Genomic DNA, 27,865 nt, shown 5'->3' on the forward strand with positions numbered 1-27,865 from the left:
GAGAGAGAGAGAGAGAGAGAGAGAGAGAGAGAGAGAGAGAGAGAGAGAGAGAGAGAGAGAGAGAGATTGTGAGAGATTACACAGTCATTCTTTCTAACTGGAAAAAGAACAGCATTGAGATTAATACTAGCATTACACTCAATTAAATTTTTCAACTTATGTACAAATATAAGGATAATATATCCTGGATTCTCAAAGAGATTTTATATAGGCATTATCTATCATTTTTCGATCCACCTACATATCGTATTCATTGATCTACCTATCATCCATCTATCTATCCCTAATTTTATTTATTTCACAGATGAGTACTTTTTAAGCTCTGACCATGCTTGTGAGGTTTTATGAGTTAATACAGTCGTAAGATCTATGTCAAAATTTTACCTCATGCAATGTCATAACACTTAAAGCTAGATACTTTCTGATGAGACTCAACCTTCAGTAATAATAATGTCGACAATAATAGGGGCTCTAAGGAAGTTTAGAAGGGAATATAGACAAGCAGTGAATTACTATGTTCCATTTGATATATACTTAAAAGATTTGTACATAATAGAAACAGTATAATCTATGTTTTACTTCATTATATCTGGATGAGTTCATGTATATTATTTATCAAGTTTAAAAAAATTTACCCACTCTCTATGGTCGTCATTATATTATTCCAAACATTGGAAAGAGATATTTTGTTATTTAATAATTTATTCTCTCCTATGACCAGGAGAAATAGGCCACTGCAAAACATGCAAAGAAAACCCTGGTTGTGGTTAACTGAAGGATAAGAGGAATAAAGAAACAGTCTTTACTGGGAGTAATGAAGTATTCTTTAGATTATTTTAAGGAATGAAAGAACTACTTTATTGGAGATTTAGAGAAGAACAGTTTAAGGAGGCAGAGGAGAATCCAATAATTTGAAAAATAAAAGACTACAACGCAAAAAAGCAAGAGAAAGAAGAACATGAAACCTCTGAAGCTACATAATAGGTTTTCATGTTTTAGCCTATAGTGGGTGAAGTTGGGACTCTGAGGGGGAAGCAGCTATTTATGGTCCTAGAAACAGTTATGAGGATAGATGATTGCTGCCAGGATAAGCAACATGCAGTCCTAGCCACAAGAAGAAGAAATCATTCCTATTGGCTGTGACACACCTATTAGGTACTGAGGTCATTATACATTGACCTTACATGTGCATAGTTATTTGCATGTTTTCCCTCATTAGAATGTGAGCTTCTTCAGGTCAAGAACATTGCTTTTTGTTTTGTTTTGTTTTGGTTTTCCCCTTTATATGACCAGCATTTAGTAGTGCTTTACATATAGTACTTAAAGAATGCTGGCTAGCTGGTTGACATTAAAGTTTTGAAAGTATGCTACCTTGCCAGAGCATTACAAAGCCCTGGAAACAAATTATATACCAATTGACAGAGGACTAGTTGAAGAAATGGTGTCTGACTAGAGGGGCAAATTACTATATTATTAGGAACAATGACAATAAAGAATTCAGAGAAACATGATATGAACTGATGCAAGGTGAATATGCTGAACCAGGAACACAAGTACAACAGTTTAAATAGAAAAACTAAAAACAATTTTAAGAAACACTGTATGATTAGAACAAAGTTTGACCCCAAAGAAGAAATCAGAAATACCCTAACTTTCCCTCCTTCCATAGATAGGAAAGTATGAGTATATAACATTGCATATTTACTGTCAGACACATTGGCTATGTGGATACTTTGGCCAAAATATTTTTTCTCTTTCTTTTTGAGTCTTAGTTACAAGGCATGGCTTGATGGTTAGGGGGATGGGGACGGATGTTATCAGGAAAACAATCAATTTATAAAAAAAGATCAATCAAAATAATTATAATTACACAGTCATAATAAAAAAGATCAATTAAGTTTTTAAAATTAGTTTAGAGCAAAACAAAAGTGACTTAATCTTTAAAACTCTGTTTAAATACTGTTATATATTAATATTATGGGCCACTATTATACACTAAGAAATTATACAAATGAGAAGTTCTTTTATGAATTGATGCAGAATGAAACAAACATAATCAAAAGAATAATGTTTACAACGTCTATAACAATGTAGATGAAAACTTCCTCTACCAAAATGAAGTAGAACTCTAAATAACTGAAAAACTAGTAGGAACCCCTGGGAACAAATAATGAAATATACACCCTCTCTCACTGTAGAGAAGTGAGGCTACTAAGGGCAAAATAGTGAATATATTGTCAGAATATATTGTCACCATACATGATAATTTGGCTGAATTATTTCTGTCATTGAGTAGGATTCAGTTTCATGGAAAAGGAGAGGGAATTAACTGTGATATGAAAACAAAATGCTTCAATTAAATGTGTTAAAATAATAAAGAAAACAAAAAGTGATCGTAAGTGATATAACCATAAGACTCACTGATATGTGAATTAGTTTGATTTTTTCTCTTTCTTTTTTATACTTTGTTACAAGGTATGGCATGCTTTTTTAGGGAAATAGGAAAGGATATAATCAGGGTGAAACATGTATCCCAGTGTAGAATTAGATGCCTTGATGTGTAATATGATTTCTCAACATCTAAGGGTTTTTGAGAGAAAATTGCCTGATCCTTTATAAGAGATGTCACAGAAAAATTTCTGTTCAAATATGAGTTTGATTAGATAGCACCTAAAGTCTTCTTCCATCTCTGATATTCTGGGAATTTCTTTATCTAACTACTCCATGATCAAATAGATGCTATACTATGTAAATATGTATCCAACTAAAAATGCAGCTTGAAATATGTGATGTGAGTGCATATTCAGGCAAACAGTCTTTGAAGCACAGGAATTTACTTCTATCAGGAGTCACAAAGCTTAAAAGTTATCTACTGGAGATTTATCAATGCCTACACTTTCTCATGTTTTCTTCACTTCTCAACCTCTTTAAGCCTAGTTTCTGACCCCAACGCTTGACAGATGGTACTCTCGCCACGATCGCCAATGCTCTTCTTACTATTAAATAGAAAGTCCTTTTCTCAGTCCTTACCTTCCTTGACATCTCTACATTTTCTGATCTTATTAACAAACATTCTTACATGCTCCTTTCTTTTTTGTTTGTTTTTATAACAGAAAAATATTGCTGTCTCTTAATGTCCTTCTACCTGTTGGACCAATCATTTCAAGTCTATTTTCACTTATTGTACTCCAAGTCCAGCCCTCAATTATTGGGTGAACCCCAGACTTCTGTTCTGGAATCTCTTCTCTCTTCTCTCAGTATCTTCCCACTTAGTAATCTTATCAGTTTCCAGTGGGTTTAATTTTCATTGCTATGTAGACCTGGCATATCTAATCTTCATCTTTGTCCCAGCTCCAAAATTTCCAAATCTTTGTTGGACATATTTACTTGTATGGGCCATAGATATATATAATTAAATATCCTGTCCAAAACAGAACCCAGCATCCTTCCCAACTCCTATTTTCCCCAATTTCCCCATTTCTGTCAAAGGTACTACATATTTGTGTAGTTACCAATATTTGTGACTTCAACCATCATTCCTCATCATTTGATCATTCTTGTCAGTTCTAACTCCATCCCTTTCTTTCTAGTATTCAGTCTTTATTTTAATTCAAACTCTTCCTCTTTCATGGGACTGTTGCAATAACCTAATTGACCTTCCAGCCTTTTACTCCTCCAAAGCATCCTCCTTTGCTAAGCACAAAAATGACTATGTATGTCATCTCTGCTTAAGAAACTCTAGTGGCCTCCTACCACCTCTAGAATAAAATACAAACACCTCCATTTGTCACTTAAAACCCTTTACAATTTGCATCAAACTATCTCTCCAAGCTCATTACACATTACTTATGCTTACAAATTTTACATTCCAAATAAATATACTTCCTTGCCATTCTTAATACAGTAAATATATCTCCTATCTCTAGTCCTTGTACCAGCTAAACCCTATGTCTGGAATGTAAGCCCTTCCCACTTTTTTGACACTTCTAGATCCCTTTCAATCTTAGTTCACTTGTCATTAAGAACATGCCATTCTGAATTCACCAAGTTCTTAGTTCTTTCCCCTAAACTAGGAATAGTACTATGAACTGGACCTATAATTTCCTTGATTAGGAAGCTCCTCATAAGGAATTTTCTTTACCAATATAAGCCAGTGCCTTCTCTGAAATTTATGGTCTTTGAGTATTGTCTAGGGCAGATGCATTAAATTTAGGAACAAGCAGTCAGAAAAACTTGAGGGGTATACCAGGGAATATTTAACAAAATAAATGAAAATATGCTCATTTCATTATTGTTTTTTAGTTATTCAATTGTGTCCTGCTCTTTATAACCCTATTAACCCAAGTTTCCATGGAGTTTTCCTGACAAAGGTACTAGAGTGGTTTGTCATTCCTTTCTCTAGTTTTATTCAAGCAGTAGATAAGTGATTTGCCCAGCCTCAGAAAACTATTGTCTGAGGTCAGATTTGAACTCTAGTCTTTCTGACTCCAGGCCCAATGCTCTTGTCCACTGTACCACTTAGCTACTCCATAACACAACACATAACATTAATTTGTGGTTTTCTGAGTCAACCTGCTACCTAAAGGGGCCATTTGCATTTGACAGCACTGACCTAGAGCACTGAGAACTTAAGGGACTTATTCAGGGTCACATAGCAGTATGTAGTAGAAATGGGAATTGAATCCAGGACTTTCTGGTTCTAAAGACAGTTCTCTAGTGACAGTGTTCTCTCTGACAGTGAAATTAATGCACTTAAATATCTTCCTTTATCTCTCCATTGAGAATGGAGTCTCTATTTTCACCTGCTACTTTGCATTTATTTTGTAAATATTGTTGCTTACTTATCTATGTACATACACATTGATTGCCTAGAGTTTAATATAAGCTTCTTAAAGGCTGGTTCTTTCTTCTATCATATCCCCAGTCAGCAGAGTGCCTGGCACAAAGCAGGTACTTTAACAAAAGTCCTCACTGCACAGAATTGAATTCTTTCCTTCTAGGCAGCTAGGTGGCACAGTGGATAGACTTTCAGGCCTATAGCTAGAAAAAAAACACCTTCCTGGGTCCAAATATGGCCTCAGACACTTATTAGCTTTGTGACCCTGGGAATGTCACTTAACACTTTTTGCTTCAGTTTCTTCATCTCTAAAATGATCTGGAGAAGGAAATGGCAAACCACGCAAGTATATTTGCCAAGAAAATCTGAAATGGGATCCCAAAGAGTCAGACAAAGCTGAAAAATGACTAAACAACAGACAACTACTTCTACTTTCCTAGAAAGGAGAAATTCATAAAGCTATGAAAAGACTTTTTTCTCTCTTGTTTTATACTAGTAGAATTTTCCTGGTTTAAAAAAAATCACATAATACACCTGAGCAAAAGATATTGTTGGCATTGTTTATTTACTAGAGTCAGAGGGAAAAAAACACTTACCAGTTTCTGCCCTGATAGAACTTCCAGGAGAGCCAGTAGCTTAATTCCATCTTTCATGTCTTCAAAAAGGTCATCTACAACCAATGGGGGACTCCGCTAGAAAAATAAAGAAAAAAAGAAAATTTATCAACATTTTTAAGAGTTAATATTTTCCAACCAATTTCACTGAAGACTACAAAAGAAATGGGGGACAACATAATTTTGTATTTCATTTCTAATAGACAATTAAAATAGATAAACATTGCCAAGGGTAAGATAGTTATTCCAAAGAAACTAAAATAATAAGAGAAAGGAACAGAGCTTATTCAGTAAAGCTTACATGGTAGATAATTTATGAGAAAGATAAAAACATGGGCAAAGATCATACAATAATGAATCTTAGTTCAAATTCTAGGAGGTATCTTGCAGATCATCTAGACCACCTATTTCCCCTCAGCTTAGGGACTAAAAAAAAAAACAAAAAAAAACCCAAAAAAAACCTCAAACCCCAAAACCAAAAACCAAGTTCTACAGAGGTTAAGTGACTCCACCCAGGTAGACATATAGGGTAGTGCTTTTGCATTTCATTCTGCCAATCAATGAAAACTCAAATCGTAGATCCAGAAAAGAATTGAGAATAGGGCAATTATATTCTGGATATTGGACTATCTCTAATCAAGAGGAATTTTCCATGAAATATTTATTGAGAGAAATTAGATTAAATAAGTTTATCTCTCCTACTGCTAATGTAAACTATAAGTTCCCATACAGAACAAATGAAATAGATACAATATGTTTTTGCAAACTTTAAAGCCATATATAAATATTACCTATCATTGTTTTAATTAGTTATTGAAGGGCAGCTAGGTGGTTCAGTAGAGAGTCAGCCTTGAAGATGGGAGGCCCTGGGTTCAAATCTGACCTCAGATGCTTCTTAGCTGTGTAACTCATGGCAAGTCACTTAACCCCATTAACTAATCCTTATGGCTCTTCTGCTTTGCAACCAATACTTGTTAACTACTGTAAGACAGAAGGTAAGGATTTAAAAGATAATTATTTATTGATTAAATTATCAAGATAAACATATATTTTGGTCAGATATAGTTCTGTCCAGAGGCAAATCACTTAACCTATTTTTTTAATAATCTATGAAATGTTTATGACTAGTGGATTGCCTATCTGCACTGGCAGTCAGTATTCAACACCACGAGTTGCCTATTTTTTGAAAAGCACAGGTCTGGACCAAAATAAAAATAGTTTAATCTATCATTCATTTTGCCATTGTCATCTCCATTTGATTTGTCATTTACAAACTATGATGGTGACAAAAGAAGTCAGCCAAAGCTAGAATCATATCAAAATTTTTAAAGTTTTTAAACTATATGCATATCACACACAGTTTATTCACATTCCCAGATATAAAAGGAGAAAAGAACATTCTCCACAGCTTTATCATGTATATATATATATGTATATATGATACATATACACCATATATATGCTATAGAAAGGGACTGTGTCCTCTTATCCATATATGTGTGTGTCTTTGTTTTTTATGTCATTTTATTTCTGAATATAGCACTTTCCACATTTCCTTGTACTGGGAAGTCATTCTCTATAACAAGGAATTAAAAAATAGAAGAAAACACCAGAAAAACCAAAGAACATATCAACTGGATCTGATCATCTGGCCCACAATCATGAGCCACTGCTTTTACAACTTACATCCTTAAGGTTCTGCAATTTGCTAAATTAGTTACAGCATATGTAAATGCAAAAACTAGAAAAAATTAAAGCAATATATAAGCAAGTATATGACAGTTTTATGGGATAGGCTTAATAGTTAATAAATAGCATAGTAATTGATATCTCAGATTGAATAGTTTAAATTTGAGGCAATTAACCAGAGGAGGCATTGTGGGTTTTTGAATCAGGTGATATTTCAAAAAGATTAATCTGACAAGGTGGTGCAGGAGACATTGATGGTTTGGAGAGCAGCTATACACCACTGTTGCAAGAATCCAAAAATACTTTGATTCTGACTAAAAAACTGGAAGGAGTGGGCAAAAAATAAAGTATAGACAAAAAAAGCAGGTGAGCAGGACAAAACATAGAAAGAGAAAAGCCGTATGAGTCAGGTTGACAAGAAAAATTCTTTTCAAATATGTTATATTCAATACTATCTGAATATAATATGCCAAATGATTTGACTGTGGAAACTACTCTAGGCTTAACAGAAACTAGGACAGAATATTACACATATTTCAAATGACAATGTTTGTTTATTCTAGCTTAGATGTCTCGTTCTGAAAAATGATTAATTACCCTGAAATCTATCATATAGAATAATACACCCAGGATTAATGCATTTAATGATAAAATTTGATGATATGAAGATTTAGATGAGTAAGCCCCTAAACAGACATTACTACTAAAGTTGCAGACAAAACAAATGCTAGAAAATGGTTTTGTGTTTTTCCACACAGGAGATGATTATTAGACATCACACTTCACAGGATGAAGAAAGCAACATGCATTCATTTCTAGAAAAGCATTTCCCTTGTGAGAAAATTAAAGCAGTTCAGCAGGCCCATAAATTAGGCAAAGAAAATTTATATTAGAAAATGTCTGCCATGCATATAACATGGTAAATTTCTACAACATGGTAGACTTCATTCCATATTGAAATGTTGTTCATCCTTCATTTGCCAGGAAGACCAGTGATGTTATGGGCTGCTGTCCTGGCTTACACATGAATTAGATTTAAGTGAGGCAGAGTTGAACAAAATTATCAGCCTCACTCTCTTCCAGAGTCATTGAAGCCCAGTGACAAGACAAATGTCAGGATGACTAGGAATGGCTTGGTCTAGCATGCAGTGGAAGAATATGGCATCCTCTATGTCTGACAAGCACTAAGAAATCCACTTGCTTTTAGTCATCTTCAAGACCATTGGACCCAATTATTCTCATCCATCCATTGTACCTAGAGAAATCTTTACATGCTTTAGACAGATAATTCCCCTCACTTAGAGATTCGAGGACTGTCAGATATCTTCAACGTAGTTTAGACTATCTGCCAAGATTGTTTTACTAGAATATAGCTGCTGCACATGCTACAGCTTCTTGGAGCCACAGGTGTGTTGGGTGCCAGGGGTGCACACAGCCTTGAAAAGGGCTCAGCAAGCCATGACCCCAGACATGCTAGTCCTCCCCAAACACTCCACATACTTCTCCTTATATTGGAAGAGTATCTCATTGGAAGCAAGAATTCTGGGTTCAAATTCTACCTTTGATATATTCTGAAGAAACTCCTACCTATGCAGATGGGCACCCGATCTGAACTTAGAAGTCTTAGAGAATTGCATGCAGAATAAGAGGTTGTCACAGTTTCACCACTGGCATCTCCTTGTATTAATGAAATTATAAGCAGCCCAAAAATGAATAGTCTGGATATAGAGTCAAAGGACTTAATCGAGAAGTTTACACACTAGCTTTTCTACTTTGTTCACTTGGGCATCACTTAAACTTTCCAGATCTCTTCTCTTCAACTATAAATTGAAGGTAATGTACCCATTAATGTCTAATATACTACCATAGTATAAAATTAATATCTTATTGAAACATGGGAAGATCAGAGGCAAAATTATTATATGGTCAAATATAATCATCTTCATTTCTGTGATCACAGCATTTATACTTCTTTTTCTGAGACACTATAATTCATATATTTTATCTTAAAAGATCAATTAAAATTCTGTTCCTGCTGTCTAGATGAAAGATAACCTTTTTGGTGAATTCAGGTTACAATGCTGGAAAAGATGAAAATAATTTTAAAAAAAGGTCAAACTACTGTAGTACAGAGAACAAGATTAACACTTGGGAAATATAATACAATAAAGCTCCTAATTCTTACCAGTGCACAGTATCAATCAACAGACAATTCCAGACTCCACAGAACAATGCCAATTGTGTCTTCCAGATAATAAATGTTTTTTTTTCTGATGGAACAATCTGAGAGCTCTCTCTCTCTCTCTCTCTCTCTCTCTCTCTCTCTCTCTCTCTCCCTCTCCCTCTCCCTCTCCCTCCCCTCTCCATCTATCTATCTATCTATCTATCTTATGCATTCACACACAAACAAACACAAAGAATTAAAATCTTGCACCTCTTTTCCATGTTCTACAAAACTCATCCTCCTTTTTAGAGGAACATGACTATCACGGTGAACATTCATCTTGGTTCTTTGATAGAAAAAAGGAAAGAAAAAAGACACCCCCCTAAGATTAGGGCAGAGATTATCACTCTCTTAAAGGTAGATATAATTTCCTATACCTGTTTCAGGGAAAGACCCATTTACCCTGCTGGAAGCAGACACTCTGTTATGTTGATTAGTTAGCTTCCTTAAACCAACTAATTGAGCAGTCAAGAGAAGTATGTATGGGTTTGTGCACAGTGAGAAGGGTTACACCAGCAGTTCTCAATTCGGGGGGAGTAATAATGGAGGTCCTAGGTTCAAGTCCGGCCTCGGACACTTCCAGCTGTGTGACCTTGGGCAAGTCACTTGACTCCTACTGCCCACCCTTACCACTCCTGGGCCAAGGACAGTCCCTAGCCCGGATGAAAAAAAGGAGGAGGGTTGGGCGTGGGGCTAGCAACCCCACCCTGTAAAAACTACATCTGCTAAAGAAACTGCAACCTAAAGTAGGGGCAGCTGGGCTAGCTCAGAGGATTGAGAGCCAGGCCTAGAGATGAAAGGTCCTAGGTTCAAACCCGGGCTCAGACACTTCCCAGCTGGGTGACCCTGAGCGACTGTGTGTCCCATTGCCTACTGGTTGTGGCCCTATGCTCCTAGAATGGAGTCCCAGGATAAAAAAAAAGTAATCATTATGATTGTTATTTCTATAGAGGTAGCATTTAGTACTTTAAGGGTTTTAAATCACTATACACACATACGTGTGTGTGTATATGTAAAAGTATATATATGTATATCTATCTATTTATCTAAAATTTCATTTGATCCTTACAACCTTGGGAAATGTTTGCTATCATTTTCCCTATTTTACAGATGAGTAAACCAAGGCAGACAGAGGTTAAATGACTTTCCCATGGCCATATAATTATTAATATTTTAATAAAGGGAAATGAGTCTCTGAATTTTTCCTCTCCCCTACACAGAAATTCATGTCCATCAGTTTAACTTAATTAAATTCAAACTGCTCCCCAGAATGGGGCAGAGAAGGAAGTACATGTTTTATTGTTTGTTAAACTATTATAAAATAAGGTGTTTCTCCATAGACATGTTGGAAAATCCTGAAAACATACACAAAATAATTAGTATTTCTACAAATGATTCTCTGTCCTTTGTGGTTATTGTAGATAATCTGCTTATTTCCTCAGAACAAAAATATTTCATATGGAATCAAATATCTAGAGTTGTGAGGAACCTCAAAGGATATCCAGCCCAATCTCTTTATTTTATAAAGGAAGAAAATGAGGTTCAGAGAGGTCTGGACTTGCCCAAACTCACATTGGTTCTAAATGTGACAAGTAGAATTAGAATACAGATTTTGACTCTAGAATCACTGCTCTTTATATTTTAGCATAATGCCTCTTTTTAGAGGGATAACACTCAAATTCAAGACATACTCATTCAACTCAGAATAAAGGTTTCAGTGGTAAAGGACTGTTTTTTTCTTTTTAGTCTAGGAACTGCGATTTCATTTATGTGGAGAACTGCCAGTGAGGAAACACCACATCAGTGCAGATTAGCCTGCTCAGCAACCTGGGAGTCAATTTGTAGCCCTGAGAAGTTAAGTGACCTGTCTGAGGTCATATAGACCATATGTATCCAAAGTTGGACTTGAATCATGTCTTCCTGAGTCCAAACTTTTCTCTTTGTCCTTTCTGCCACTGTCAATGCATAAAGCGAATATTGTAAAATGCTTTCAACTAGTGAATTGTCCAATGGACTAGTTAAAGCTTTTTTAAAGTTGGAATATCAAAAGATTCTAATTAAGCTTGTCCCCGCCCCCTCAAGAGTACAAAAGTTAGACCTAATTTAATCCACTTTGCAGTACTTAATAATTAGCATTAAATATGCTTCATGTGTATTTACATCATCATTTTTAATAGTAACTAAAACAAAATAGCTTTTCAAATATCATGATTCAATTCCATTAAAGCAATCACATAGACAGTTATTGATTATTACTTATGTGACAAGCTTGGTGCTAGGGATTGTGGTGGATAGGAAAAGAAAGCAATAACGAATGAAGGAAGGATTTATTAAAACCCTTCTATGTGCCAGACACTGTGCTAAATTCTTTACAAATGTTATCTCATTTGGTAGGAAGTTGGGTCCATAGAAATCTTTTTTTGTGTGCATGATTCAAATGTGTTTTTTTCCAAGCATGCTCAAAAGTATGCCCTTAAGAGACTATCTGAAAAGATATGACAGATAATAATATCATCACCTTATTTTTAGTTCACTTCTACCAAACAGTGTTAAAAACAAGAGAAAGTGAGCACTCACTGGCTCTGACTCAGATCTGCAGTCTGAGATAGTCACAAAACTTCTTTTCTCATATTCTGCATACAATTTGTTTCTCTTCCACCCTCTCATTAGATGTAGGTGGACAATATATAAGTCAGGCACTAGTGAGCATCATCATCCAGCTCTAGTTTTGTTTTTTGTTCTTCTAGAACAAATAGTAAACTCTGGAAGTTTTGGTTTTAGGTAGATTCCATTCCATAGACTAATAGCACTCAGAGGAAAACCTGAGTTCATAAAACATTATAAAATGAATTTATAAAGTGTCAGCAAACAGCAGCAATAGTTTTGATGTGGAAAAAAATAACATAAATCCCGGGCTCAGCAAGTAGAAAGAAAAGTCTACACATAGAGACTATGATATGCCTTTAGCAAAGAGGCAAACTAATTTCTGAGCTTACATTAATGATGTGCATAAACTCTGGGTTCCAATAACTGGCAACAGTTTGAACATGTTGATAATAATAAAATTAAATATTGCAATTAGTTTTGGGTTCAAGAAGATGAAAGTCTGTTTGAATCATAATTTCGATTATCTAAAAGCTGTTGTTACTTCATTCCCTGTTTTAAAAAAATTCTTTAAACTTCAGAGTGATTATTTTCCATTACCACTTGGCAAAGATAGAACATTATTTCTTTTCCTCTACTCTTTGTTTTCTCAGAGAATTATTATTTCCTCTTCCTCAATGGTTTAGGTCATCATCTGTCAATTCAGAGGAAACATACAATATATAACTATGTAAATAAGTCCTGCCTGAAATCAGCAGTAAAGATACTACAATTAAGATTGTTAGCATTCACTACATAATAAACACTCTTTCAACATATATCAGAAAACCAGAAGTACGTCCTCAAAGTTTGTTAACTGGGATTAATAATGTTAGAAAAAACACATTTAAAAAAGATGCTGTTGTACAACAAAGTGATTAAAATGAAAGATTTTTAAAAATAAAAATGGTATATCAATTGGAAAATGGCTGAACAAATTGTGGTATATGATGGTGATGGAATACTATTGTTCTTTAAGGAATGATGAACTGGATGATTTCAGAAAGAGCTGGAAAGAACTAAATGAATTGATGCAGAGTGAAATAAGAAGCAGGAAAACATTAACATAGTAACAACAATATTGTGGGATGATCAATTGTGATACTTAACTACTCTCAGCAATACAGAGACCTAGGAAAATTCTGAGGAACTTAGGAAAAAGAATGCTATCCACCTCCAGAGAAAGAACCGTTGGAGTCAGAATGTAGAAGAAAGCTTGTGATTTTTCAATTGTTTATTTGGGTTTATGTTTTGGAGTTTTGATTTTATAAGATTACTCACTTACAAAAATAAGCAATATGGAGAAAATAAAATTAATTAAAAAATGATAATGGTATAATGGTTAAAAGTTGTAAAATATTTTTTCTGGATCCATATCCAAATCCCATGAATTTTGACACTGAGAAGAACCAACGACCTACAAAGTGAGAAAAGCAATTAATAACTGTTATGAAATATGTTCAAAATCTCTAATCTTTGGAATTAAAAGATAAAAGTAAGATATCCCCTTACACACACTAGAACAGGAAAAATATGGGGAGGGAGGATGATGAAATCCAAAGTTGGCAAGGTTGTAAGCAAACAGGCACTCTAATATGTTCATGTTGTTACTTTCAAATGATGGAAATTTTACAGAAAATAATATTGTATAGTAAGTGTTCCAAAAATGACCTTAACTTTTGACTCAGGAATTCCATTGCTAAGGTTCTATCCCCAATTATGACAAAAAGTAAAAAAATCCACTATGTAAAAATACTCATTTTATTCAATTTGTAATGGAAAATAATTTTCAAAAAATATGGCAAATGATTAGATAATGACTAATTAAATTCTATCACATTTTTGCAATAGAATAATGCTATAAAACTAAGACATAAGGAAATGTTTTTATAAATTTGAAGTCATATGATGAAATCAGGAAAATCAGAACTATATACATACTTACTTTAAAAAAAAAAGAAATTAGGAAGAAAACTCAGGTCATATTCAGTAGATTTTTTGAAAGTTCTGAAAACTGACTCAGATCAAATTTCATTTATTTAAAGAATAGGAGATTGGAGTACAATTTTGTCCTATGATTTTTTATGGTTAGTAAAATTTATAGGGATAGAGACAGTGATTTCTCAGGTGTAAAATATTTCCTAGGTGGGAAAATTCTCTCTACCAATGCAAATCAGCACCTCTTCACCAATTTATAATCTGAAATGATTGCCAAAAGCATGGACTAGTTAATTGACCACTAAACTAGTGTGTGTCAAAGGCAGGATATGAACCCAGATCTTTTAGGTATAGAACTAAGCTCTATAACCAGTATAACATTTACAAAAATATAAAATGTGATATGTATTTACATATATGTGTGTACATATATATGCATGTATGTGTTGATTTATATAAGGATTTCATTGCAAAAACTACTAAGGAGGGATAAGAAATATATATAGTTCTCCTTTAAGGTTTTGTTGTCAGAATCTTATTTTATTAATAGAGTTAAATTCACAAGGACTAATATTAAAACTTCATTAAAAAAAAACTCCTGCTTTTCCCACCTGTTCCCATTTTTAGAGTCTAATGCCTAGACCCACAAAGTTTGGCTAGTGCAGTATATGTTGACAGACACAAGAATTGTATACTAAGAGACATCATAGTGGAACAGTAAATGATTTCCAATAACTCATCTCTTGAAGACAATCACTCTGGAAATCACTCATGAAAGTGGAAGTGCCTCATGAAAGGGCATGTTGAGGGCTATGTTCCCATCAGGCAGCTATTTCAGAAGGTTTTAAAAAAACAACAACATGGACAATTAAAGGATTGATTTGTGTGGTCAACTACCCAAGTGAATCAGAAGAGGCAAGGGAAAAGATTAAGCTTAAATTTAATGTAGAAATATCTTTCAGACAGTTTGTAGTTGGCAGACTGGAAATGATATAACATTCAAGCTAATAATTATATCTCATTATCAGCCTAAAGCTAATTAAAGGCAATACATCTTCTTTCATTACATCAAGATTTTTTTAAAAAGATGGTCTCTCTATTTAACTCTGTGAACTGCATAGTCCAGTGATGGCAAACCTATGGAATGGGTGCCAAAGATGGCACACAAAGAGTTTGCTGTGGGCACACAGCTGCCCTCCACTCCCCCCACAAGAGTTCACTCTAGAAAGGCAGAGGGACTTGGGAGGAGTTGTTCCCTTCTCCCTCTCCTTCGTGTCTGATGACATTTTTTTCACATCACCCACTCTTCTGCCCAGCAGCCCAATGGGAGTGCTTTCTCCCTCCCCTGTGTGGGATACAAGGGGGCAGGGTATGCCTAGCACTCTGTGGTGGGGAGGGGTATAGCACTCGGTCTAGGGGATCGGGTGGGTGGGGGTGGGACCCAACACTCATAGTCTATTTACAAGTTTGGTCCTACTGTTCCAGATGAAAAAATAGGGGAACTTTTATCTGTACCATTTCCAGAGTGGGCCAGCTTGCTCCAACTTGGGCATTCCGGTAGTTGTACCCAATTCCTCTCATATTAATACTAAATAGCACAGACACATATTTCCCACAGTGGCTCAGAATTTTCAAGTTCAAGAGATTCATTAGCCTCACTCCTTCCTGATAGCTTGGAATAGAGATGTGTGCTACCAGACCAGGCATCTTTAATATCTGATAGCTAAAAGTTTAATAAGCTTAAATTTCTTTACTATTCAGAAAATTATTAGTTTTATTCTAGAGATACCCCGCCATTTCTAGATGGAATTATCAAAGGCATTAAGTATGGAAATAGCATTAATTTTGTGAGCAAATGCAATAGAATATATTTCCAAATTGTAATGTTTTACATATTTTGGAAGTATAAATGCTTTGTCTTGAAATAAAAACAAACTTAAAAACAGATAATTACACAAACAAGTTTGGAAAATTTACATCTGGGAAAAGTATATAAATACTTTGATTATATCTTTTTATTTTTTTGTAAGCATTTCTGCCTTAATAAGAGCTTTCTTTGAGAACAGATTGTACTCTCCTTTCCCACCCTGTCTCATCTTACTGTTGTCACAATATTTATAATACAGAAGTATTACATTGTAATATAATGTCATCAGTAAAAGTTGGAGTTTATTTTGTTATTTAGCAAGAAATAATTCATCAAAAATACTTTGCAACTGAAGAGAAATACTAAAAAATAATTTCCCCCCCAATTCCTAATGTAGATATATATATTAAACAGCATATCTTAAAGAAGTTTCTTTCATTTCAGATTTTTTAAATGTTTAAAATTTTAACTTTCAATTTCTTTTAATTCTTTTCATAAATAAAAATCTTTCCAAAACTGTTAGCATTCTATTTTTCACATCTAAATCTAGTGATTTAACTCTTAAACCTTTTTCCATTAGCTCCTCCTAAGAATTACTAATATCCAGGAAAAAAAATCTAAAAAATTTGAAACACCATATGAATGTAAATGATCTTCCCTTTCAGGAAAGTAAAATTATATTTAGAAAGTTTTTCTTTTCTTTTCCTGTACTCTAAAAAGCCAAGTTGTAGTTTTAAGCTTTGTATTACAGGTTGTGGTGTGTGTGAACTGTCTACGGTTCTGAATCAGATTAGTTAGCAGGACCACTGATAGCTTAGCATTTGATGAGCTCCAAATCACAAACAAGATACTACAAAGCCAGTGAAGGTCTCCATAATTCAGTTCTGGTCACCTTTTCACAGTTCTAGTACTAAACACATGGAAACAAGAGGAATCTTTCATGACTAGAAGATAATCATGCTATAGACCATTGGGTCATGAAGAGTCAGACACAACTGAATGACTGATGAACAATAAAATATAAAATGTTTTGTAAACCTCAAGAACTATATAAATTTCAGATGTAGATATTAATTTCTTTTTAATCTAACTGAGAAGATGGATTCAGAACACTGAATGTAAGACTTTACATGGCTAAAAATTTTTAAGGGACTTGCTTTCCATAACAATCCTCTTTCCACTACATCTATTAACCAGATCTTTGCCTTCCAATATCAAGAGTATGTGTGTTATGCTCTTGGTCTTATTCAGAATATATGTTTTTTCTATTGCATTCATAAGACTATTTAATATTCTTTTTTCAGTCTTGTTGGCCTACATTTATTTAAATGCATAGACCTGGTCAAGATGGCAACATCAGTGGTCAAGGGTGAAAAATAGCCTCAAATTAGTGCAACACAAGTCAGGGTTCTCAGATGCCACTTGTATACACTAATATAGGCTCTATCATAAGGGAAAGAAAGAAAACTGTCATAAGAGGCATAAACTGCACAAAATTTGGAAGGTTATGCAAAATACTTCCATACATTAGAAAAGAAGTAAATAATGTTTGTTTTGTTGAATTTCCATGTTTGTCTAAAGAGGCATCCAGATGGTATAGTAGATAGTGAGCTGGAATTGGAATCAGGAAGATCTGAGTTTTAAATCAGTCCTAGAAACCTACTAGCTATGTAAACCTAGGAAAGTTCTTTCATCTATATCTCCCAATTTCCCTTATCTCTAAAATTAGGATCATAAAAGCAACTACCTCCAGGGTAGTTTTGAGGATAAAATAACATTTTAAATACTTTGTAAATATTAAAATGTTATGTAAATGCAAGTTGTTATTATTACCTATTAATTCTTATTATTGGTTGATGCAACAGAACATTGATTATGAAAGATATTTTAAAATGAATATTGTCAGATTATAATGAGATCCACAATGAAACTTTTAAGCTTAAACTAGGGTATTTTTATTTTCTACCTCTCAAAATAGAAATGGCTTACTATGATACTTCACAAATTAGAAAGATTAAACAATAATCTCAATAATGTAACCATATACTCTTCTGTTCATTTCAAAAACATATTTCTAGGGCCTTTTATTATTTGGCAATCTCATCACTACCTTTCCAGTCCCTCCCTATTCTACCCCCAAATTCAGCAAAAAAGACAAAAAAGACCTTTATAAGAAACATTCATAATTATTAGAAGAAAACCAGAAAGTTGGGAAATTTTTACATCAAGAATCTATGATAAAGGCTTTATTTCTCAAAGATATAGAAGATTGAGTTAAATTTATAATATCAGTCATTTCCCAGTTGATAAATGGTCAAAGAATATGAAGAGATTTCAGATGAAGAAAAAAAAGGCTATCTATAGTTACATGAAACTATGTTCTAAATAACACTTCATTATAGAAATACGAATTATAACAATTCTGAGGTACCAAGTCACACTTATCAGATTGGCTGAAGTGACAGAAAAGGAAAATAATACATGTTGGAGGAAAATAATACATGTGCGAAAATTGGGAACTGATCTAATCATTCAGTAGATTTGCTGTAGCTTTGGAAGATTAAATACAATTGCATTATAGAATAGATACTTTATTCCATTAGTTTCTAACTTTCTTTAGGTTCAATATCTTTATTTTATTGTACCTGCAGGGCACTCAAATTTGATCCAGATAAGGAGAAACATGTAGGAGGCTATAAGCTAAACTTTAGAGACAGCACAAATACACTATGATGCTCTCAGTAGAATGATTTGGAACTATGCTTAAAGGGCTTAAAAACTGAGCAAAGCCTTTGACCCAACAATATCACTTCTAATTCTGTATCCCAAAAAGAATATCGAAAAAGGGAAATATTTTACTTGTAAGTTTTTTGTGGTGACAAAAAAATTGGAAATTAAGGGGATGTCCATCAGTTCAGGAATGGTTGAACAAATTGTGGTATATTGCTGTATATGGTTGTGCTAAAAGAAATGAGAAGAAATATTGGAGAAAACCCTGTAAATATCTATATAAACTGAAATAGAGTGAAGTGAGCAGAACCATGAGACTATTGTATGCAGTAATAGTAATACCATATGATGAACAATTGTGAATGACTTAGCTATTCGTAGTAGTACAACTATCCAAGACAATCCCCAAGGACCCATGGTGAAAAATGCCATCCACCCACAGAGAAAGAACTAATGGAGGTTGAATACAGATCAAGTCATACTATATTTCATTTTTCTTCATTTGTTTTGTTTGAGTCCCCTTTCACAAATTTGCACATGCAAAATCTATATCAGATTGCTAGTGGTCTCAGGAAGGGGAAGGAGGGAGAGGTTAAAATTGTTTTTATATATAATTGAGGAAAATATTATCATAAAAAAGAAATATTCATAATTAAGGAAAATGAATGGAAAGGTCTGAAAAAATATGCCATATTCTGCAACTCTAGACCATACCTCTATCATGAGACATAAAGCATGTGTCATATTTGGTCCTCTGAAAGGATGATTTATAATTGATTTGATCAGAGTACTTGTATCTTACAAATTTTTTGTCTTTACAACATTTTTGTTTTTGTTTAAATTGCTGTCCTTTTTCTTATTTTACACTGTATCGGTTTATACATGTCTCCCTAGATTTCTCTGAAACCACCCACTTCATCATTTCTTTCAGTAAAAAATTATTACATTGTGATCAAATACTATAATTTCTTTAGCCATTCCCCAATCAATGGGCATCTTATCTACCAGTTTTTTGCTACAACAAACCCCATTTCATTTGTATAAAAATTAAGAAATTAAATATGTGTCAACCGTTTTATCCTGTTGCTATTGTCTTCTACAAATATCTTCTCCTCTCACTGATATCTCATCTTGCAGAACAATAAAACCATTGACAATATTTAGCAAAGTAGACCTATAGGAGGTCTACAATACAATAAGGATTTAGAATGGAAGTGTTAAAAGAGACTTCTAAATTTAGTTTCATGATATTAATATACATTATGCTAATTGCCCTTGCAGTATTCCAGAAATTTATGAACCACATTTTTCAAAACCTGCTGAGCTGAGGACTAGTGATGCGCTTTAGTCACATCTTGATTTACTCTAAAAATCTTTCTCAGCATGACCAAATGGTCTGCACAGTTCTTAAGCAATTATGTCAGTGTATGCCATTTGTCAAACTCAAAAAGTGCTAGTGTTTAGAAATATGGATGTGTAGTTCTTAGGACACCATATACATTGCTCAGGGATAAAGATGGAGTTGCACAAAGTGAAAACTATCTTCACTTGGGTACCCTCAATATTATGAAGTATTAATCATACTTCCCAGAGCTCCTGGAATTATGATGCTATTTTTCCTAAAGATTCCCTATAATAATGATAACACTGGCAGTTCAACATAAACTTAAAAAGGTTTTTCATTGAACACCAGATGCAGGGACTTCCTTGAATCTCAAGTAGCAATTCCTTAACTTCAAGTTTTGACTAGTCACATAATCTATGATGCTGTCACTTGTACAGTCAACGTTTTTGCTCTAGATTGATTTACTGAGTTCAATGATCTGTACCATCCTTTCTCAAGCTAATGGTTTATCCAAACTATTTCAGCTCTAGGTCTATATTGTCATATAAAACAAAACCAAAGGAGCAAAATAATGCCGCGGTGAAGAAAGCTCTTTGAAACAAAGGAATTCTTTTCCTGAAGCATATAAAAGGCTAGAAAAGGGATAAAGGAAATCAGTGTCATACTCAACTAGAAGGCGCCTATAAAGCTGAGTCCTACAGAGATTTAAGGTACAGGTTAGTATTGTCATTTCAGTCTTTGCTTTTGTTTTTTGATTCAGTTTTCTATTTCATTATGAACTTAACAATCAAGCATATAAATTCCAATATATAAAGAATGTAAAAGATTGTATATGTAACTGTGAGCTTGATACAGTTTCAAATGTAAATTAAATTTAATATGATAGTAAAAAAAGTACATGGTTGTCTCTGTCCCCTTCTGAACTACTTCTTTTTGCTGTCTTTATGCTTTTAAATGCTTTATTGTAACTCTATGTGTTCTTTTTTTTGCAGTATTATTACTACCAATTAATTCTTCCCCTCATGTCCTTTTCCCATCGATTTTCCTCCCATTGTCACTTTTGCAACTAATTGTGCAAACCTGAGTATGATTTTATTAAGATTAAACAATGATTCGCTTTTGTTCTATGTCTGATCAACCTGGATCCATGCTCACCATTTACATTTGGGGTAAAATACATCTCATAGGGAGTAATAATGTCTTCCATTTGGGCCCTCCTTTCACTTTTCCAATCTAATAAGCATTTATTCACTATCTAAGATAGTGATGGACAACCTTTTGAACTTGAGGTGTCAAAATTCGCCAAAAAACTGAGCATAACTTGAGTGGTGTGTCACTTCAAGAAAAAAACCATAATTTCATGATATTTATAGTTTAAATCACAAAAACGTATAATTGTAATATATAACTGTATTTAATAAACCAAAATAGGTAAATTAATGTATAGAATTGTCATCTATAGTGCACAGAGTGTCTACACTACACTACAGCAAATGTTTCAAATTTGGCATGAGACTCCATACTTCTCTGTATGTGGCCACATGCGGCCGTGTGTCATCGAAAATGGCTACAGGTGTCAGTGCTGACACATGTGTGTCATAGGTTTGCCATCACCAATCTAAGATATGCAAGGTACCATGCATAGTGCATATAATACAAACAAAAATACACACTCGAATATTCTTTTTGTCTATCAAATATACACACATATACTTGCACATACATACTTGCACATACAATAGTCTCTGCCCTCAAGGACCTCACACATTTCATTTTGGTTAGTCTATTCAGCTATAGAAGGGTGCCATTTAGTAATAGAATTTCATTAAGCTAAAATTTTGTACTCCAATAAAGTATATTAGGAATGGAGATGATGTCTGCTTCCTAGTTTTTAGTGTAGAGCCTGCTTTAAACAAAAGCACAAAAATATCACTCATAATGAAAAGAAAGCCATTGGCAGATATCACTTTTTACATTACATCTCAATGCCATTATGATCAATCCAGTTGCTGGTTTCTTCCAGGTTTTTTATTCTTGGTTTTTCCATGTCAATTCTCTCACTGTCTGTCCTCTATTGCTCTGTCTACTTCTCAACATCTCATCTTATTTCACACCTGGATTGTGTTTCTCCTCTGCTCCAGTCTGTTTCTGCTTCCCTCCATGAAAACTGACAGTCCAATTGATAATGTAGAATACATTAAACTCTCACCCAACCCAAATATACTATTGCAAAAAACATCTTAACTGCTCCTTTCTCAGTACATGGTGGTGGGACTTGAAGGAAATTTGTCACTATGAAATATAAAATCCCAATTAGTTAGTATTCACATTTTAGTAGTTCATACTGAAACATATAAATATTTGAAGATAATTTCTATATATCCTACTTTTTGATTCATATTGTTATTCAAAGATTTTTATACTTCTCATCTTACACTGATGAAAACAATCAATATCTTCCTTAAGTTATACAAAATTTACCTTAAAATTCTAACTTTTTTATAACAAGGACCATCTCGTATAAATTAACGTGATTTGTTCAGTCATTTTTCAGTTGTGTCTAATACTTTGTGACTCCATTTGAGATCTTCTTGGCAAAGATACTGAAGTGAGTTGCCATTTCTTTCTCCAGCTCATTTTACAGATGAGGAAACTAAGGCAAAGAGGGTTAAGTCACCCACCCAGGGCCACACAGCTAATAAGTGTCTGGAGAAAGCAAGATTTGGACTTAGGGAGATGTCTTCCTGACATCAGACCTGGTACTGTATCCGCTGTCTTACCTAGCTGCTAATGAATGTTACAGTGACATATTAAACTAGTCTTACAGAAGACCATAAAATCGTATTCTTATCTGCTTCCTGAGAGTTTTAAAAATATCTTGGGAGACAAAAGATTAGATGACTTCTGTGATTCTATGATTAAATCACTACTACTTTGCAAGCCAAATAAAATGAGTAATAGCGACACTTTGTTTGGGTAGTTGGGATAGGTACAAGATATATATTCAAACACTACTTTGAATTTAAGGTTAATTCAGGAATCAGATTAGTGACTCATGCTTAAAATGAGAATAACATAACCAATTCCCTTAACCGCACTGCTCTTTTTCTAAAAAAATGAGACCAAAATAGTATTCAATTAAGGAATATTTTTTTATCTCAGAAGTTTTATTGAGCCACCTATCTGTAAAATCATGTGTTAGGTACTTCAAGTACTACTTTGAGACTAAAGACCAAGTTTTCAGTATTTATATCTTAGTACCTAGTCTAGCACATAGCAACTACTTGGAAGATATTTGTTTGCCGAATAACTGAATGTAAAGAGCTTTCACTTTAGTTGGAGACATCAACCTAAAGCACATGGACCTGCAATGAATGATACAAGATATAATCAAATACTTATTCATGTGATATAGACCTACATTCAATGAAAGTTCTTAGTATCCCCACAAAGTATCTAGTACAGGCAAAACTGTCACTCGAAAATAATATTTGATTGAGTAATTGATTTAAAGGATAGGGAAATCAATGAATGTGCTGTAGTCATACATCTAGACTTTTGATTATAAAAAGTTTCATTGAAGAAATGAGACTTGTGTTATCTTTAAAACATAAGCAATATTTAATTCTGTCAATGAAAGAACATTCCAGTTAGGGGATGGAAAACAACATGATCAAGAACATAAAGTAGGATTGAACATGATATATTCTTAAGAATAACAGCAGTTATCATAGTTATAGAGTTGTAGTAGTAGCAGTAGTAGCAGTAGTAGTACTTGTTGGTGTAATGGACATTTTTAGCCCATTAATATTTGTGAAGAACTTTTAATACATTAATTAATTTAATCCCCAAAATCCTCTGAAGTGAACACTACAAATGATTATTATTCTCATTGTGTAGATAAGGGAAACTGGGACTGATGGAAATTAAACAACTTTCTAATGATTACTAAGTGTCAAAGATGGAATTTGAGCCTAGATTTATCTTGCTTCCAAGTTCAATACAATTTCCAAATAGTACTTCCATTTATCAAAACAATAAACACATAATGGGTTAAAAATAAAATGAAACACAAAGAAATTATCCTAAGATAAATCTATACAATTAAAAACAAACCTCTTAGAAAATATTTAGTACCATGTTTTCAGTATTTTAGGAATAGAAGAATAAAAGACAAATATCTTGAACTAGACTGTTAATCTTCAATTTTTTAAAAAATCTTTTTTCTATTAGTGAGTTACCATTTCAAGGGTGCTGAAAGTCATTTCATGCTTGACATAACTTGCTGAATCATAAGCAGCAACTATTCTCTACTGCAGTCCAGTCAAGACAGATCATATTTCATTTGGAGTTCATAAAATATTTATCTGCTAATAATACTTAGAGGAAGTATTGATAAATCTGCCCTATATATCCTACAGAGAACTCTGCCAATTATCATTATGTTTTCATTGTTATTTTGAAAGGTATAAAAGGGCATTCCAAGTTATGACAGCACAACATTTGGAATGTCCTTTCATACTTTTGGCTTTTCTTGTCATTTTTTTCTCAATCAGCAAAAATCCCCTTATCTGCCTCCTAGCCCTAGAATTAATTGAAAATAAAATAAAAACTTTTCCCAGTTTAAAAAATAAATTTTCATCCCACATTAAAAAATACTTTTTTGCATATATGCTTTCCAAGAAGCATACTATCCTCACATAGGTATAGGTAATTGAATACAATGAATTTATCAATAACCCAATCATCCTCAACTTTGCATCCTTCCAAAATTGACTAAAGAAATTTCTGTACCATGCTCTGCCTCCCCTCAATCCCAATAAAGAATTATTTCCAAAGCTTCAGAATTTGTATGATATTCTGGATATCAGCAGCCACTATGACTGTGTGGAGGGGAGGGGTCTTTATTTCATTTTTTTTCTTTTATGTCTACATGGTGTCTCTACCCCAGCAAAAAATATAGGAGAAAAAGACAATAAAGAGCAAGAAAATGGACTTTGAGGCATTATGACACCCCACCCCTCCACACTCCCACCATCGCCAATTCAAAAATTACTTTTTGGTATGGATAAATCTTATTTTATTCCACTTTACTTGTCAATTTCTCAATATTCATTTTTTGAGTGTTTTACAATACATGTTCTCTCTCACATTGTGAAAAAAGATACATATTTTTTACACTGGGCAAAAATTCATAGATGAAATAAAGAAGAGTATGTTTCAATTTGCATTCAGACTCCTATTCCTTCTATTAAGATAAAAAATATCTCTCTCTCTCTCTCTTTCTCTCTCACTTTCTCTCTGTCTCTCTTTGGCTTCCCTACTCACCAAGAAGGTGATATAGACTTAACATATATTATTATATAATATATATTTCAATGTTTATCATATTGTGAAAAAAAGATCCATATTGCTTACACTGGACAAAAAATTCATAGAATAAATATAGTAAAGAATAGTATGTTTCAATTTGCATTCAGACTCCTATTACTTCTATGGAGGTCAGAAATTACTTTCAATATTTCCTCAAATGATTTCTCCTGTCAAATTAGAGATAAAAGCATCAACCCAATGATCCTAACAGAAAGAATTCAGAGGCTCTCTTGAAGTCAGTATTTGTTTTCCCAAATGAAATGCAAAACTTTAGATTTCAGTTTTGTCTTTGGTCCCAATCTATGAGAATAACCATCAATGAGCACCCCTCTTTAACAATCTCTCCCCATTAACTCTCTTCAAAGTTATAATTATGTAAATTACACTAATTGGTTCCAGCACAATACACCTATGCAGTGTGAATCTGAATAATGTGAGGGGAATTCATTATTGGCACTAATCAGGGCCTAGCTATAACCTGAATAAATTATGATTAACTATCTATAATAATATAGATGAAAGTCATATTACAATGTGTATATGTGGATTAACCAAAAGTTTGATGAGTTACAATGCCTAAAGCTCCACTGAGAGAATGATTTTGGCCAAGGGATCAAAGTGCTAAGGTGAATACCCTTTTGTAACACTTGTATGTTGTTTTTACAAAACATCCAGGTGAACTGAAATAATCTTATCTAGCACTATGTATTACTTTGGGAGATTCAATGACAGAAAAAAATATTCTCATTATTAAACATATATCTAATGAACATATCATTTAGAAAAGAGGATTTGATGAAACATTTCACAAAGATTAACAACTTCGCAACAGATTATAGTCACATATACAATATTATTATTTATTATTCTTCCCAAAATTAAAATTGTCATCTACAGGTTGCATTGGTTTATAGACATGAGTAGAATTAAATGGATTCCAAAGTCATGATTAAGTAACTATAATATTTTCTTTGTATCAAGCACTTAGTATAAATAAAATATAATAGTATTTAGTACCTTAGCAAGATGAGAGTTGATCCATTTTGTAAAAGTCCGCTTTTGCACAATCTCTTGCTCATCTAAAAAAGGAGAGTGATACCAATTAAATATTATCAGGGCACTAATAGTTAATAGCATGGAAAACATCACAATAATAACATAACTACAAAAAACGATTGTTGTTTATCCTTATTCATTTTTGCCAAAAATTTCCTTGAAAGGAAAGGCAGATTAACTTGAAATGATTTTCATCAATTATATTATTTTGTAATTAATATATTAATTCATCAATTATTATCATATGCTAAATATACATAAAGACAGAACGTTCCTATAATGTGTCGTCTTTTGCAAATTGTTTCAGTATTTTGGTGTAACATTTTAAGAAATTCTATAAAACCTGGAAACCACAAAAAATGAAGAATGTTTAATTTAATAAAGTTTTATTATACTATTAATATGTATGTATAAGAGCTAGGTGGCTTAGTGGATTGAAAGTCAGGCCTAGATACAGAAAGTCCTGGGTTCAAATTTAGCCTCACACTTCCTTGGCTTGTGATCCTGGGAAAGTCACTTAAGCCTAATTGTCTACCCATTACTGCTCCTCTTTTTTTTTTTTTTTAAACCCTTGTACTTCGGTGTATTGTCTCATAGGTGGATGATTGGTAAGGGTGGGCAATGGGGGTCAAGTGACTTGCCCAGGGTCACACAGCTGGGAAGTGGCTGAGGCCAGGTTTGAACCCAGGACCTCCTGTCTCTAGGCCTGACTCTCACTCCACTGAGCTACCCAGCTGCCCCCGACTGCTCCTCTTACTTGGAACAAATACTTGGCTTTGATTCCAAGATGGAATATAAGGATTTTAAAAAATTATTTATGTGCAAGACAATACTAGGGACAGGGAATATAAAAGCAAAAACTAAATCATCTCTGATTTTTAAAGATTTACTTTCTCCTGGGGGATGGCAGTATATTTATAGGTAAATATAAAGTAATATAAGATAATTTCAAATTCATATTATTAATAAATGGATCAAGAAAGGTCTCATATAGGAGGTTTACCTAAGCTATTCTTTTAAGGAAGCTAGAAATTTGAAGAAACAAAGCTGAAGAGGGGGTGAATTTCAGACAAAAGTTCAAGAGTTGGGAGGTGAAGTGGACTGTCTTATAGAGAGAATGATTAGCAGGTCACTTTGCCTAGAATAGAATGTGCATCAAGGACAATAATATGAAATTTAAAAAATGGTAGATGGGAGTTAAATTATGGAAAGTTCCAAACATCAGCCTGAGGATTTTGTGATCTGTTCTAAAGGAAACTCAATGTTCTTCCCATTACAGTATATTGCATCTTTAAAGAGGAAGCTCAATCACAATGGAATATAATACATAGTTCCGGAGCATTAGGTAAGAATTCTACCCTTCAATCACCAATAATAGAATCAAGATCATCTCACGATCCCTAAAAAGTCAATGCAGATATAAGATGAGGAGGAACTTCTCTCAGCAGGTTACACTAGAATCTAAAAGCACCAAACCAAAAATCAGAGCAAATATTTTGTACTGATTCTAAAACATATGGTAAGGATTTTTTTTAAACATAATACTAAT

General features: G+C 33.6%; 1 protein-coding gene across 1 annotated transcript in view; it reads right to left on the bottom strand.

The window, feature by feature from the left end:
* The window catches only part of LOC123246643 (nesprin-1-like), a 144,159-nt gene that overhangs the window by 102,494 nt on the left and 13,800 nt on the right, over positions 1 to 27,865 (bottom strand). Inside the window, exons 3-4 of the mRNA XM_044675467.1 lie at positions 26,278 to 26,339; positions 5,434 to 5,529 (exon numbers count right to left, since the gene is read on the bottom strand). Of these exons, the coding sequence (XP_044531402.1) occupies positions 5,434 to 5,529; positions 26,278 to 26,339 (158 nt within the window). The remainder of the gene's footprint in view (positions 1 to 5,433; positions 5,530 to 26,277; positions 26,340 to 27,865) is intronic.

Source organism: Gracilinanus agilis, chromosome 4 (genome assembly GCF_016433145.1).
Source record: "Gracilinanus agilis isolate LMUSP501 chromosome 4, AgileGrace, whole genome shotgun sequence".
Classification (NCBI taxonomy): domain Eukaryota; kingdom Metazoa; phylum Chordata; class Mammalia; order Didelphimorphia; family Didelphidae; genus Gracilinanus; species Gracilinanus agilis.